Below are 17,512 nucleotides of genomic sequence, written 5' to 3' on the forward strand. Positions count from 1 at the left end.
TAAAAGACAATATACCATAGATGTTTGTAATCTGGTATTCAAATCAACACGAAAAATAACTCATGAATGGTTATATAATTTTCCAACAGTACATACAGTTAATGGGGTTTCTACTCGGCAGCAGGAAAATCTGTCGGTAGAAAGGGCGAAAACAGAGATAGGCTCCCGCCAGTTTAGTATTCGAGGCCCCAGCATTATACAATAAAGTACCTGGCACAATTAAACAAAAAATCCTCTCTCGCTGCTTTTAATGTACACTTAAAGAACTAATTTTAAATGGTTCCGATTAGTGTAAGTTTTACTGAACGTTATGCTTAATTGTCATTTATTAAAAGCGCTTTGAAGGCACTACTGTACTTTTATAGATATTGGAACTAGTTTTAGATGATACTTATGGATAAGATGGCTTTTATTTACAAATTAAGATATTCTTAGTCCTTTATAATCTAGTATGCTTCTTTGTTTTATACTTTGTGCTATTTTAATACTATTATACATGACTTGTTTTTTAACACAACTTATGTGGTCTATGACAATGTATTTTAATATTCAAGAAGAATAATTTTCACTCATTATATTTTAAGTAAATACTTTCTAATTTTATGATATTCTTTTATTACTGATGAATTTTATTAAGTACCGAAGTTTTAGTCGATTTGTTGATTCTTAAACAACTATGTATATCTAAAATAACAAATATTTTAGAAAGACGATTTTACTAATTGTAGTTTTATATTTTATGAATACCCAATGTAAATAAAATATTAGGAATAAAGAATTATTATTATTGTTATTATTATTATTATTATTATTATTTAGGTAGCAGACCCTCTCTCAAGCATACTTTATTAAAAGTAATGGCTACTTCAGCAGCGTTACACTTGTAGAGATTCTTCTCTATTTTGCGAATAGCGGCTTTTCCGTGCTACTTAAACAGGCTAGTAGAGCGCCTATAGAGGTCATGGTCAATACAGGGTCAAAATATGTGTATATATTTGAATTTTACAGATAAACTATGATACCATAATCATCAAAGTCATTAACGATTTTCTATCTCCCTTTCTTAAAGCGAGCTTTCGTCTGGAGCTGCCAGATCATCATCGGGCAGGGAAGCTGAGGGTGGACTGATCTTGGTGCGGTGTCTGTCTCCTTATATTTGTGGTTGACAGCAGGGGTGGGGTCTGCCCATGCTTTTCTCCTATTGGCTGGTGGCGGTGAGTCTTCGTTTTCATTGGTGCCTGAGCCAGGTCTCAAGCCACTTTCTTCGAGCCGATGGTTGCGTTGGTAGCATAGCCTGCAGCCGCCTGGACCTCCGAGCGGCGCTGTAACGTTGATGGGCGTTGCGCTATGCTGTGGGGCGTCACGGCTACTTTGAATTTCCATCGGCTGCAGGAGTACCTTTCGTTCGGGGGCGTTTGTGTTCCGTGGAGTTGTCGTGATCGGTGGTGTCCCTTGTTTGGTGGCAGGTCTTCTCATAAACTCGTAGGGAGGAGAAATTCTTCCTGTGTCGTATTCAGTGTAGGTTTTTATTTGCTGGATGAGGGAGCGCCTCCAGCAGGCTGCAACCGACGGGCATCAGGGGCCTTTCCCGATGATTTTCGTGTACTGTATGATGAACATCCCGGGAGATGGCCTCCCTGATGTTAAGGTGCTGGCGTGATTCTTGATAGCCCCCCTCTTGGGCGTGGCACGAGAGGTCTCTTCGATTCGTCGCTTGGTAGTCATACCTACGTAGGCGCCGCTGCATCGCGGACTGGGCATGTATTCTGGACACTAGATGCGTCTGCTTCAGGGTTCTTCGTACCTGTGGGGAGGGGTTATTTTCCATGATAAGGTCGCGCGTCCTCTGATTCTGGTAATATATGATTAAGTCTATATTCTTGGTGTCGTCAGTCAGGGATACAGTTTTCAGAAATAATTTTCTTAATGGAGTCCTCTTCTTCACGGTAATGGGAACTCATGGAGGCTTTTGTAGTACAGCTTGATATTATCCTGGGGGCTGTGCGGACTTCCAATAGGAGACAAGCATGGGGCAGACCCTCTGCTGTTCAACCCACAGATATAAGGAGGACGGACAACCGCCCCAAGATCATCCACCCTCAGCTTCCCAGCCCGATGGATGTCTAGCAGCTTCAGACGAAAGCTTGCTTTAAGAAAGAGAGAGAGAGAGAGAGAGAGAGAGAGAGAGAGAGAGAGAGAGAGAGAGAGAGAGAGGGAAGCGTTAATGACTTTGATGACTATGGTATCATAGTTTATCTGTAAAATTCAAATATATAACACCTATTTTGACCCTGTATTGACCATGAGCTCTATAGGCGCTCTACTAGCCTGTTTAAGTAGCACGGAAAAAGCCGCTATTCGCAAAATAGAGAAGAATCTCTACAAGTGTAACGCTGCTGAAGTAGCCATTATTTTAATAAAAAGTATTATTATTATTATTAAATTAAATATTATATTATTATTATTATTATCATTATTATTATTTTATTATTATTATTATTATTATATTATTATTATTATTATTATCTATCTATCTCCCAAAAACACACTAACTATCTCTTTCTCTCCCCCCCCCTCCCCCCAAAAACAGAGCGGGATCTTTTCTAACGAAGCTAGCACCCCCAATACAGCACTTTAAGCAGTGCGTGACGTTCTACTTCTTCGAAACTCCTGTAGAGGAGAGGACCTACAATGTCTTCTGTCTCGTGGTCATGTACTTCCTACCCCTCCTGATCATCATCGTCGTGTACTTCAGGATCCTGTGGGAGATCTCGCAGAAGTCCAAAGGACAAGGTAAGGCAGAGGAGAGAGAGAGAGAGAGAGAGAGAGAGAGAGAGAGAGAGAGAGAGAGAGAGAGAAAGGACTCTTTTCCAGTGAAAGGAGAGTGATTATAGAATGCTCGTGTCAATGATTTATCCTGTGGTAGATCTTGAGGATTTTGAAGGACTCAAAAAAGCGAGAGAGAGAGAGAGAGAGAGAGAGAGGAGCGGAGAGCAGAGAGAGAGAGAGAGAGAGAGAGAGAGAGAGAGAGCAATAATAGACTGATATAGAATGTTCATGTCAGTGGGTAACTATACGTTACTTTATAAGTTACGTATAGTTACTTGTAAAGTAACCTGTCAGCCAGATTGGAATTATACTCTTACCCAATTATTATTATTATTATTATTAATTATTTTATTATTATTATTATTATATTATTTTATTATTATTATTATTATTATTATTATTATTATTTTATTATTATTATTATTATTATATTTTTGGGCTACTTCGGCGTATATCAATATACATTAATAAACTTAATAAGCTGTTGTATTTTTCCGTGTGCTGAACAATTTTTTTCTTCAAGAAATTAACTGTCAAATAAAACTACATAAGTCAGTCTGTCATCTATGACAGATATTGACAGATTGTCAAATAACATCTAGTAGATTGTTTTTACAATATTACAGTGCTCTCTCTCTCTCTCTCTCTCTCTCTCTCGTCAGTTTCATATGAGCTGTGTCTTTTAATAAAAACATCAAATTTAAGTCTCTCTCTCTCTCTCCTCTGTCAGTTTCATATCAACTTTGCCCTATATAAAAGAATGAAATCTGAATTTACCCAGAATTGGATAAGACTTACTGCATACCCTCCTTTGAGCCTACAATTCTCTCTCTCTCTCTCTTCTCTCGCTATTGTCAGTCTCATGTCATGATGAAAACATTAAAATTATCTTGTTCAGCCAGAATTAGATTAGAAATACATATAGGTTCCTCTAAACCTCGACTCTCTCTCTCTCTCTCTCTCTCTCTCTCTCTCTCTCTCTCTCTCTCTCTCTCTCTCTCTCTCTCGCTACTGTCAGTCTCATTTCCTGATGAAAACATCCAAATTATATTGTTCAGCCAGAATTAGATTGGAAATACATACTTTTATCTAAACCTTGACTCTCTCTCTCTCTCTCTCTCTCTCTCTCTCTCTCTCTCTCTCTCTCACTTCACCCAGCTGCCAATTGCGAGCTGACTAAAACCAATTACGCTGAAATTGCAACATCCACCAATCAATAGACTGTTTTGTGTGTGTTACTTTTATCCGCGAGTGAACTGACTCAATTTCCAATTTGTACCTGTGCAATACAGCAGCAGCCTGCCCTGAAGGCTCACGTGTCATAAATACATAAATAAATACATAAATACATAAATACAGAGTTTCTGCGGTTTTGGAGAACTTATCTGCACACGTAGCTAGATTCAGAGGGGTACTGGCTACAGTAGATTCACATCAACCGTGCATTTGATGTCTAGGCCAGTCCCTTACGACGCTCCTGACTGGCTGTTGATAAGCCAATCACAGGCCTGGAAATTCTCCTCAGTCTCTCTCGAGAGTTCACATGGGTATAGGATCTATGTACCACCTCTCCTGAGGGATACGTCTTTCAAAAGTATCCCTCAGGAGAGGTGGAACATACTACATCCTGGTTATGTGAGCTCTCTCGAGAGAGACTGAGAGTTTCCAGCCCTGTGATTGGCTTATCAACAGCCAATCGGGAGCGTCGTAAGGGACTGGCCTAGACATCAAATGCACGGTTGATGTGAATTTACTATAGTGTGTTTATATACCACTTTTCGTTTTAGAACGGTTTAATTGGTGTTTTTTTAGGAATACATAAACACAGGAATTAAGAACTTCTGAGCCTTGGGATAACCAATAAACACGTAGCTAGATTCAGAGGGATACTGGGTAGTGTATTTATATACCACTTCGTTTCATAGCGGTTTAACGGGGCTGGTTTATGTCAATCTGGTGTTTTTATTTTGTGGTTTAACGAGTATGAGGCTTGCTCTTAAAAAAGGTGATTTATTGGTAGAAAATGCAAGTAATTTTTAATTTTTAATCCTAGTGTGTGCAATGTAATATATATATATATTATATATATATATATATATGTGTGTATATATATATATATAATATATATATATATATATATATATATATATATATCAGGGATAAAAACCCCCTTTCTAATAAATCTGTATACAGCCCCCATAACTTAATGATTCTGTCAGATTTTTTTTTTATGGCAAAGTTCGCGTGATTATGGTAATTTCTACGGTATATGAAAATATATATCAAAACAGCTCCTTTATAACCGACTTTTATTACTTTGTGGCCGTCACGTATATCGTCCGGAATGTCTATCTGGGGCCGGTTATAACGATGCATCATTTTTTTTCTGCGGAATTAGACGTTGGTTTAGTTTGGTTTAATATTATAGAAGAAAACAAATCATAGGCTCTTTGTCATAATGTCAGATTTGTCTGATGTGGTGGGTAGGTAGGTAGGGTGAAAAATGAGCTTCTCTCTCTCTCTCTCTCTCTCTCTCTCTCTCTCTCTCTCTCTCTCTCTCTCTCTCAAAAATTCTATTTTTACAAATTCAACCCTTTCTCTCCTTCTCTCTCTCTTTTTCACTGGATCTGATCACAGTATTCGATCTCCCCCCTTCTCTCTCTCTGTCTCTCTGTCTCTCTCTCTCATCTCTCTCTCTCCGCTGTTCTCTCTCTCTCACAAATTGAACTTGGCGTTTTAAAAACGCCCCCTCTCTCTCTCTCTTTCTCTAAAATTGACTTGACCTTATAACCTCTAATATTCTCTCTCTTTCTCTCTCTCTCTCTCTCTCTCTCTCTCCACCTCACATCTCTCTCTATCTCTCTCTCTCTCTCTCCCTCTTTCCAAAATTCACTTGACATTTCAACTCTATCTCAACCATTTCACCTCTCTAATCTCTCTCTCTCTCTCTCTCTCCTCTCTCTCTCTCTCTCTCTCTCTCTCTCTCTCTCTCTCTCTCTCTCACATTAATTAGACCTTTCTCTCTCTCTCTCTCTCTCTCTCGGTAAGTAGCCATCTGCTTGGTGAGACGCACCGCGTGAACTCAGATTATCAACAGATATCACAAGTTTTTAACATAAAACGACTAGAATTTGAGAAATATCTAGAGTTCGTGAACTATCGGTGATAAGATTAGTGGGAAATAGTAGGATAAAGCGTCTTCTAAAGTTAGTTTATCAGTGTAATACTATAAATCAGAACAGATGGCAGTAAGTTCCAACTGCGAAGAGGTGGCGTAATTTTGGCGTGTTTAGCAGATTCTCAATACGATGAGGTCGCAGGAGGACTGGCATTTCCATCATCAGATCAGCAACAGTCCTAACCAAAAAGATACAAAAGCATTCATAGAAATATATTTGAGAGATATAATCCTTCAAACTGGGGAACAATCTATGAAAACATCTTGAAAATAATTTGAAAGAAGTTCCAAATAAAATAAAACCAAGTGGTCAAGAGAACTCATAAAAGAAAATATCATAAACCAACATATTCCGACAAAGAAAATGAATAAGGTGAATCTTGTGAATATCCTAAATTTGGGAGGCATTAGGAAAAAGAATGCCAAAAGCATGCAAACTGTGTAAGGTTTGGTTTTTTTATAGCATAGTCAATCCACAAAACCTAATCAGAAAATGTGCTGCTATGCAAAAAAACATTCCGACCCATCCACAGTGTGCTGAGGTAATACAAGATTTGAGAAAAGATACAAGAATTTTTTTGTTCAACTGTCTATCATGGGATGACAATGTTATTAAATCAAGATTGAATGTACAAATAGTTGAGGATGAAGAAGAAAGGAGAAGGGAAGAAGAAGAAGAAAAAGAAGAAGAGGAAAACGGAAGAGAATAAACAAAAATGAAATGACAGAAAAAAATAAGGAAAACAAAGAAACAAGATAAAAGTATGGATGCAGAGATACTCATTGATACTACATAGAGGCAATAAAGCAGCATACCTACGAAGAAATAAATTACGATATGACAACAGAAAGCAAATCCCGAAGAGCTCTACCCAGATCTTACAATGACGGGAAAGAAAAAAAGGAAAAAATAGACAAGAAAGACAAAATCTGCAACCTTTTGAAAAGAGGGAATTGCAGATTTGGAAAGAAAGATGTTACTACAAACATACTAAGATATTGTCAAAAACTATGAAAATATGGTAAATGTGCATACCTTAGATGGATATGGGATGATTGCAGAGATCTGCATCCAAAAATATGTAAAAACCTAAAAGAAGGAAAGGATGTAAGTTCGAACAAAAAATGCAAATATATGCACCCTGTAGCCATGAATCATAATCAAATAAATAAAAACCAACCAAGTAATAAAATCCAAATAAGAAAGAAACAAATAAAGAGAGAAATCAAGAATATCAGGTGAAAAGAGAAAAGCAACCACCACTGAGAAATATGCAGAGGTGTCAGCAAAAAAATTTCAAAGCATCAGCTCCGCAAAATTATACCCAGAGATAATAACTGTATTTTTATGCAGAGGATATTGCAGAAACGGAGAAAATTGCAGATTCATGACACAAAATGAATAATTATGATGAAGGAAGATCAAATATTATGGAAAAGTTGGATTTTTAAGTCAGAATTTCTGGAAATGAAAAAAAGAACAACATACCCAGAACAGAAAGAGACATGGGAAAAATCCTTATTACCTACCAGTATTAAATGAAGGAGAAAACACGCAAACCATCATAGTGATGAATGCGCAGGGTTTAGTTTACGAGTAACTCAAAAAGAAAAATAGAGTAAGTTACTTAAGAAGAACTAACCCCCCCCCAAAATGAAAAGAAATATATATAATGAATATAAGTGAACCTGGTATTCCCAGAGACTGGGAATGATGATCAAATAAAAAAAGGGTTCCAAACTTATAGATCAGATAGAAAAAATAGGAATCAAAGGGGGACCGCAATATATGGGAAGACAACAAAAAAACAAGGAAAAATATGATGAAAGTATAGTAACAATCAGAATGTGAACTAATAGCGGTAGAATTTGAATCTGAAAAATTGATGAAACATAGTAAGATATAGACTCCTAATACTAAAGAGTTTTGACTTAATAATTGAAAAATGGATGTGATATATGTAGAAATCACAAGGACTGGACTATTCTCCTATGGTGACTTCAACTTTCCTTTCGTAGAATGGAAATAAGAACGCAATAGGAGATTGTGGTTGTACTTATACATATAAAAAACAAAGAGAGTAATAGTAGTGCAGAAAGATAAGAGGCAATTTGAAAGCTATTAGATATGCTACTAGAATACAACATTCAACAAATAAAATCACCTGCAAACAAGAAAGGAAAATACTTTAGACCTAGTATTTGTGAACGAGATGAATTTATGTTAAAGAAAATAATAGTTTATAATGCGAATATTTCAGACCATAATGTCATAGAATTAACAGTTCATTCCAAAGCAAGTGAAAAGAGATAAGCAAAGAATGAAAAAGTGGGAAGGATATGGAAAATACAACTTCTACAGTAAAAAAATATAAAATGGGTCAGAAATTAATGAAGAATTAAACAAAGATTGGGATAAACATTTTCGTAAGTGATGACATAAGGGTAAATACGGAGTATTATATAAAATATTGGAGAAAATCGTGGAAAAATATATACCGAAGAAGAAAAGTAAACATCATTCCATGCATACCAAAGAGGACAGAAGGATCTTGTTCCAGAAAATCAGAAAGTGGAAAAAAAGTCTTGCAAAAGAAAAAAATGCATGAAAGTTATAGAACTAAAAAGTAAGATAGAAAAATGCAGAACAAAAGATATATAATCAAAAAGAAAATGAAAAACGGTAAAAAAAAGGGGACTTGGAAGAAAAACCCTATTAAAATATCAAGCAAAACCCCAAACTATTATACGCATATGCGAAGAAGATGAATAAAAAGAAGAATAGAAATAGGCCCTCTGAGAATTGAAGGGAGATTAACGAATGAAAAAAAGGAAATTGCAACATACTGGCAGAACGATATAAGGAGCGAATTTCACCCCCTAGAATAGATAAGAAGATAGATCTAGAGTAAGGGATGAAAATAGTTGAATATTTAGCTGACATAGATATTAATGAAGCTGATATTGTGCAGGCTATTAATGAAATTAAAAAATGGAGCTGCTGCAGGGGCCTGATGGAATTCCTGCTATTTTGTTAAGAAAGTAGTTCATTCTATCGCAAAACAAGCCACTTGCAAAATATTATTAAGACAAAGTGTAGATACAGGCAAGATTTATGATTGAGCACAAATTAGCATATATTACCCCTACTTCAAAAGTGGATCAAGACTAGGAGGCAAGTAATTATAGGCCTGTGAGTCTAACATCACATATTATGAAAGTGTATGAAAGGGTAATGAAGAAAAATATTATTGAAACATTTAATAAAAAATAATTTGTTTAATAAAGGACAACATGGTTTCGTACCCGGAAAAAGTACACAAAACCCAACTGTTAGTCCACCGTGAGAACATATTCAAAAATATGAAAAGCGGAAATGAAACAGATGTGGTTTATTTAGACTTTGCAAAAGCTTTTGATAAAAGTAGACCAAATAATATATTAGCGAAGAAAATTAGAAAACACAATATCGTGATAAAGTAGGAAGATGGTTAAAAGAATTTTTACACAACAGAAAACAGATAGTTATTGCAAACGACGAGAAATCGGATGAGTCAAGGTAATATCCGGTGTGCCGCAAGGTACGGTGTTAGCTGCAATACTGTTTGTTATTATGATTGAAGACATAGACAATAATGTGAAGATTCGGTAGTGAGTAGTTTCGCAGATGACACAAGAATAAGTAGATAAATTACTTGGTGATGAAGATAGGAACGCTCTACAAAGAGACCTTAACAAAGTATATGATTGGGCAGAGGTAATAGGATGGTATTTAACTCTGATAAAATTTTGAATCAATAAATTATTGGAAACAGAGAAAAAAGAAAGCTATATGCATATAAGGGACCTAATAATGAGCCATCACAAATAAGGAAGCAGTTAAAGACCTTGGTGTGATGATGAATAGGAACTGTTATGCAATGATCAAATAGCCAAACTCTGTTGGCAAAATGTAAAGCAAAAATGGGAATGTTTGTTACGGCACTTCAAAACAAGAAAAGCTGAAGACATGATATGCTTTTATTAAAACATATGTCGTAGTCCACTTGAATATTGGCAATATGATATGGTACCCCACACTATCAAAAGGATATTGCCACAAATAGAGAGTGTACAAAGGTCCTTTACAGCTAGAATAGAAGAAGTTAAGGACCTAGACTACTGGAAAGACTACAATTCTTAAAATTATATAGTCTAGAAAGGAGAAAAGAGAACGCTACATGATAATTCAGGCATGGAAACAGAATAAGAAGGAATAGCAGAAAATATCATGGAACTAAAAATATCAGAAAGAGCAAGCAGAGTAGATTAATAGTGCCCAAAACTATACCAGGAAAAATAAGGAAAGCACACGGACATTAATCCACTACGCACCAGCATCGATAATGCAGCGTCTATTCCAATGCGTTGCCGCTCATCTGAGGTATATCAGGAGTGAGCGTAGATGTGTTTAAGAATAAGCTCGACAAATATCTAAACTGCATCCCAGACCATCCAAGATTGGAAGATGCAAATATACCCGGAAGATGTACTAGCAACTCTGGTAGACATTAGAGGTGCGTCACACTGAGGGACCTGGGCAACCCGAACAAGATGTAAGGTCTGTAAGGTAGGTAAGGTCTCTCTCTCAAATTAATTAGACCTTTCTCTCTCTCCTCTCTCTCTCTCTCTCTCTCTCTCAAAATTAATTAGAGACCTTTCTCTCTCTCTCTCTCTCTCTCTCTCTCTCTCTCTCTCTCTCTCACCCAACCTCCAGGCCTTTCTTAAATCAGCTCCTTTGCAGAAGATAATTTCGAAAAAATATTGCTCCATTCGGTTAATGGAAGCAACTCTGGTATCATTAAGAGACCGAAAATGCAGACTTTCTTTTCTCTCATGAAGATTTGCAAGGGACAAAGGTGGCCTCGTTGGTCGCTCATTTGGGCAGACCTTTTTATATGTTTTTCTTATAAGAGTTTTTATTTTATTTATTTCTATTTCATAAGAATTTTTTATCGGATTTTTTTTCTGGTAGTATTTTTTCAAAACATTTTTTTTTCAAGAGTTCAAGAGATTAGTGTGTGAGACAGTTGGATCTTTCACTCTTCTCTCTCTTTCTCTCTCTCTCTCCTCTCTCTCTCTCTCTCTCAATCATTTTGTTTTACTTTTAATCCCAACATCTCTCTCTCTCTCTCTCTCTCCAAACACACTACCCCCACCAACAAAAGAAAGATACAAAACTTTAAACTCAAGGCCTGACATTCATTATTAAAAAAAAAAAAAAAACTTTGCCCCAAGAAACTCAAAGTTTGGAAAACGCCAAAAAAAAAAAAAACTCTCTCTTCCAGATTTCCCTTAAAGAAAGTTTGGCCAACTTATCATTAGGAAAGCATCGCTTTTCTTAGAATTGAACCAAGGGAGAGAAAAGTACAGAGAAAAGACAGAAGAGAGAGAGAGAGAGGAGAGAGAGAGAGAGAGAGAGAGAGAGAGAGAGAGAGAGAGAGAGAGAGAGAGAATGGTTTGTTAAGCAAAGTTTTCTGATCTGACTTGTATCTAACACTCTGCAAATGTAATTTTCTGGTCTTTAAAAGAGAGAGAGAGAGAGAGAGGGAGAGAGAGACCTTTACCTTACCTTATTCCTTACATCTTGTTCGGGTTTGCCCCAGGTTCCCTCAGTGTGACGCCCTCTAATGTCTACCAGAGAGTTGCTAGTACATCTTCCGGTATATTTTGCATCTTCCAATCTTGGATGGTCTGGGATGCAGTTTAGATATTTGTCGAGCTTATTCTTAAACACATCTACGCTCACGTCCTGATTATTTCTCAGATGAGGCTGGCAAACGCATTGATAGACTCTGCATTATCGATGCTGGTGCGTAGTGGATTAATCCCTGTGTGCTTTCTTATTTTTTTCCTGGTAGTTTTTTGGGCACTATTAATCTACCTCTGCTTGCTCTTTCTGATATTTTTTAGTTCCATGATATTTTCTGCTATTCCTTCTATCGTTTTCCATGCCTGAATTATCATGTACGTTCTCTTCTCCTTTCTAGACTATATAATTTTAAGAATTGTAGTCTTTCCCAGTAGTCCTAGGTCCCTTAACTTCTTCTATTCTAGCTGTAAAGGACCTTTGTACACTCTCTATTTGTGCAATATCCTTTTGATAGTGTGGGTACCGGATATCATATTGCAATATTCAAGTGATAACGAACATATTGTTTTATAAAGCATAATCATGTGTTCAGCTTTTCTTGTTTTGAAGTGCCGTAACAACATTCCCATTTTTTGCTTTACATTTTTGCCACAGAGTGCTATTGATCACATTGGCATAAAATGTTCCTATTCATCATCACACCCAAGGTCTTTAACTGCTTCCGTATTTGTGATGGTCTCATTATTAGGTCCCTTATATGCATATAGCTTCTTTCTCTGTCTCCATAATTTTATTGATTCAAATTTATCAGAGTTAAATACCATCCTATTTTACCTCCTGCCCAATCATATACTTTGTTAAGGTCTCTTTGTAGAGCGTTTTTTCCTATCTTCATCACAGTAATTTCTCTACTTATTCTTGTGTCATCTGCGAAACTACTCACTACCGATCCTCACATTATTGTCTATGTCTTCATCATAATAACAAACAGTATTGCAGCTAACACCGTACCTGCGGCACACCGGATATTACCGTTGACTTCATCCGATTTCTCGTCGTTTGCAAATAACTATCTGTTTTCTGTGTGTAAAAAATTCTTTTAACCATCTTCCTACTTTATCCACGATATTGTGTTTTCTAATTTTCTTCGCTAATATATTATGGTCTACTTTATCAAAAGCTTTTGCAAAGTCTAAATAAAACCACATCTGTTTCATTTTCCGCTTTTCCATATTTTTGAATATGTTCTCACGGTGGACTAACAGTTGGGTTTGTGTACTTTTTCCGGGTACGAAACCATGTTGTCCTTTATTAAACAAATTATTTTTTATTAAATGTTTCATAATATTTTTCTTCATTACCCTTTCATACACTTTTCATAATATGTGATGTTAGACTCAGGCCTATAATTTACTTGCCTCTAGTCTTGATCCACTTTTGAAAGTAGGGGTAATATATACTAATTTATGCTCATCATAAATCTTGCCTGTATCTACACTTTGTCTTAATAATATTGCAAGTGGCTTTGCGATAGAATGAACTACTTTCTTTAACAAAATAGCAGGAATTCCCATCAGGCCCTGAAGCAGAGAGAGAGAGAGAGAGAGAGAGAGAGAGAGATTTTGTTAAGCAAACCTATTTGATCTGACTTGTAGCTAACATTCTAAAAATCTGTAATTTTCTCTGTTTTTTAAAATGAGAGAGAGAGAGGAGAGAGAGAGAGAGAGAGAGAGAGAGAGAGAGAGAGAGAGAGAGAGTGTCTATGGCACGCTTGCTTGCATGTGTTTTAGGCGGTTCCATTTCACCCACAGTCGATATAACAACACGGTGTTGCTTTCAAACAGCCAAATAAGCCGTAGTTTGTAAACAATGCCTTTGTTTATTTACGGTTCCCGCTGAACTAACAACACCTATATATTCGGATGTGAGTTGGCTTTTGCCTAAAATATTCTGTAGTTTGTTGTTGAAGTTGGATTTGGATTTATATATATATATAATATATATATATAATATATATATATATATATATATTATATAAAATGTATCACTAAGTCTTTCGATAATAATAATAATAATGGAGAAACAAATCCACGGTTATGTAAATGTACATTTTACATACTGTGGATTTGTTTCTCCATTTGAAGACTCGTGCTACTATGAGGAATTTTTTAATAATATAATAATAATAATATAATAATAATAATAATAATAATAATAATAATAATAATAATAATAATAATAATCATAAGAGCACTAGGCACGATCCCAAGATCCTTGAAAAGGATCTAGAAAAATAGAGGCTGAAGTAACTCCAGGACTCATGCAGAAGAGTGTGATCCTAGAAACGGCACACATAGTAAGAAAAGTGATGGACTCCTAAGGGAGGGCAGGATGCAACCCGGAACCCCCACATAACATACCCACCCAGTCGAATTGGAGACTGTGATAGAGCAAAAAAAAAAAAAAAGAAAAAAAAAAAGAAAAAAAAATAATAATGAAAACCCATTTTGACAAACAATTTTGACAAACGAAATATCATTAACTTTTTTCGATGACTAAAAATAAAATAAAATATATAAACTCTATTTTATAAAAAAAAATGTCAGTTTTCAAAATTTTTAAAAAATTGTTAGTTAAAAATTTTTTTTTATTGATTCCCGTTGTTTTTAAAAATGTTTAAAAATTGTTTTTAAGTAAAAGAATGTTTAAATTTTTTTAATAAATTTTTTTTATTTATTTATTGATTTCCGATAAACTCTGACTCTTTGAAGTGTACGAGACATGATTCACTCTCCACTTCAAACAGATTGCCTCTGTTGTTTACTCAATGTTTTGCCGATAGTAGGGTGAAAAAAGAGGAAAAAATAGATATCTGTAAGGGTATTTTTCTGTGTGTATAAATATTTATTTTTATCCCGGGAGCATTGATCGAAAGCTCTTTCAGAAAAAAGCTATTTTCCTCGTATTGTCCAGAAGCTGAAAAATTTTGTTAAGGTTAAAAAAATGACTAAACAATGACATTTTTATTGTATGCGTTCTTAGGTATGTTTGTCTGATTTTTTATATTTCTTTTGTCTTTTATTTTGTTTGTTTGTTTGTATAGTGTTGGATGCCCATCGTGGTGAAAATAAGATAGAAAAAAAAAATATATATAGAGAGATTGCTTTGTCATACCTTCCAATATTTTCATTGACAATAAAATAAAAAATAGCAAAATATTATAGAGAGATTCCTTTGTCTAACCTTCCAATATTCTTATTGACAATAAAATAAAAAATAACGAAATATTATAGAGAGATTGCTTCGTCCAACATTCCAGTATTTTCATTGGCAATTTTTAAAACGAATCTTACTTTGCCAAAGAGATATCTCAGGGCATTGACTTATAGATTTCTTAACGAGTGAATTTAAATCTCTGGAAGGCCAGTTAATTAACTACTACTATCGTCCCCCCCTCCCCCTCCCCTTACCAGAGAGCAGCAGCAGCAACTGCGGGAACCGCGAGGGGCGTGTGCGCCTGCGCAGGAGCGACATGACCAACATAGAGAGGGCTAGGGCCAGGACCCTCAAAATGACGGTCATCATAGTGTTGGCCTTCATCATATGTTGGACGCCCTACGTCGTCATGGTGCTATGGTGAGTATGTGTGGGTCTTGCTCATGAAGTTTGTTTGGTTTGGTTTGTGCTTTGTTTGCGAAGTTTGTGCTTGGTTTGTGGTTGTATTTTTTGTTGTTATTTTGGGAAGTTTTTACTTGGTTTGTGGTTTTTTGTTTGTGAATTTCGTGCCTGATTTGTGGTCGCTTTGTTTGTGAAGTTTGTCCTTGGTTTGTGTTCGTTTTGTTTGTGAATTTGTCCTTGGTTTGTAGTTTTTTGTTTGTGAAGTTTGTCCTTGGTTTGTGGTTGCTTTGTTTGTGAAGTTTGAAGTGGTTTGTGTAGTTTGTGGTTGTTTCGTTTGTTGTTTAGTTTGGCAAGTTTGTGCTTGGTTTATGGTTGGTTTGTGCAGCTTGTGGTTGTTTTGTTGTTATGTTTGTGGTTTTTTGTTTGTGAAGTTCGTCCTTTGTTTGTGGTTGCTTTGTGAAGTTTGAAATGGTTTGCGCAGTTTGGGGTGGGTTTGTTTGTTGTTCAGCTAGGGAAGTTTGTGCTTGTTTTTTGGTTGTTTTGTTTGTGAAGTTTGTGGTTGCTTTGTCTGTGAAGTTTGTGAGTACTTGTGCAGTTTATTGTTGCATTTTTTGTTGTTTAGATTGGGAAGTTTGTTCTTGGTTTGTGGTTGCTTTGCGTTGATATTTGTTGTTTGTTTGTGAAGTTTGTTTGGGGAGATTGTGACTGGTTTGTTGTTGCTTTGATTATTATTCGTGTTGTTGTTTATGCTGTTTGTTGGATATGGTGGAAAGTATGAGGAAAGTAGAGAGAGAGAGAGAGAGAGAGAGAGAGAGAGAGAGAGAAAAAGCACTGATACTCTCTCTCTCTCCCCCCTCCACAATCGTACAAACCGCAGTGGTCTGCCATCCCATTCAAAGTATGGGAAACCAATACCCCAGCTTAAGCCATCTCCCATTGCAGCCATATTCTGAAGTGGGTGGGATATTATTCATCGATTTACCCAAATGGCGTCGCGCACTGCCTCTCTCTCTCTCTTTCGATACGGTCACAGAACAATTGTTCGACTTGATGTGTCGTATTATGGGTTCCCGTTAGGTCACATTGACCTATTAGGGTAACCCAGTTGGGTATTATGGGGCGAATGCTGTCGTGAATAGGCACTGGGTCTGAATAAGATATATATATATATATATATATATATATATATATATATATATATATATATATATATATATATATATTGATTGGTAGATTGACAACATCCTAATATCTAATACCATTGACTAGTGACCAGGGTTGAATTACTACCAATCAAAATATGGGATTTTATTATTGTGCAAAAAGCTGTGTTAAGGACCTTTTAAAATTCACCGAACACTCTCACAGACCAAATAGATAGAGTCATCTCTCTCTCTCTCTCTCTCTCTCTCTCTCTCTCTCTCTCTCTCTCTCTCTCCTGCTACAAAATTGAGTTAGCTTTATTGGACTCTGAAATCGATCAATACTCAACCTTATGATTGAAGCGAATTGATGGCTCCATATGGAGTAGACTCGAGAGAGAGAGAGAGAGAGAGAGAGAGAGAGAGAGAGAGAGAGTATAGTGTAGTTTGAATACAATAGCAAGCAATGCCACCCCAACCCCATTCCAACATGATCTCCATCAATACGCAGTTACTCCAACAAAAACTAGTAAACAATTTGGTGTTATACACAAACATACAACAAAAAACAAAATCTCAAAGATCTTGTTTATTTTCTCAGAATGAGAAAATGAGGAAGTAAGTAAATAGGAAGATAAGACTGTAATTATGGTGGAAAAGAAAACACGAGAAAAAACGAATGAAAGTGGAGGTAAAGAAACTGCAAATTGGTCTGGGATTGATCTTAATTCATTGTTTATTAGTTTTCCTTGATGATCTCGCTTTGCTATTTACTCATCCTTCATTGTTATATCGTTATCAAAGTTTATTTCTCTACTTCTCAATTTCCTTTTCGAAGGAGAAAACATCTAGATGGTAAAAGCTAAATATAAACAAAGACGAAGATGAAAAGAGGGGGAACAATCGAATGAACAGGCAACGAGAGGAAATAAAAGAAGAAATGTCCAAATCTGGTCTATCAAATCTGCCAGGACCCACCCCTAAGCAATCAAGGCCCGCTCTTCAGTGAGCCCAAAATATCTCTGTGGAGGTGGAGGATTTCTGAAAGACTTCAGAGAAAAAGATATTATTTTCTGTTTCGCTTCATCGGGGAGTAAGCCTACTAACTATTGT

At 36.1% G+C, this 17,512-nt stretch overlaps 1 protein-coding gene across 1 annotated transcript in view; it reads left to right on the top strand.

The window, feature by feature from the left end:
* The window catches only part of LOC135207759 (uncharacterized), a 64,482-nt gene that overhangs the window by 36,466 nt on the left and 10,504 nt on the right, over window positions 1-17,512 (top strand). Inside the window, exons 3-4 of the mRNA XM_064239585.1 lie at window positions 2,631-2,793; window positions 15,113-15,275. Coding sequence (XP_064095655.1) covers window positions 2,631-2,793; window positions 15,113-15,275 — 326 coding nt within the window. The remainder of the gene's footprint in view (window positions 1-2,630; window positions 2,794-15,112; window positions 15,276-17,512) is intronic.

This window comes from Macrobrachium nipponense, chromosome 34 (genome assembly GCF_015104395.2).
Source record: "Macrobrachium nipponense isolate FS-2020 chromosome 34, ASM1510439v2, whole genome shotgun sequence".
Taxonomy (NCBI): Eukaryota; Metazoa; Arthropoda; class Malacostraca; order Decapoda; family Palaemonidae; genus Macrobrachium; species Macrobrachium nipponense.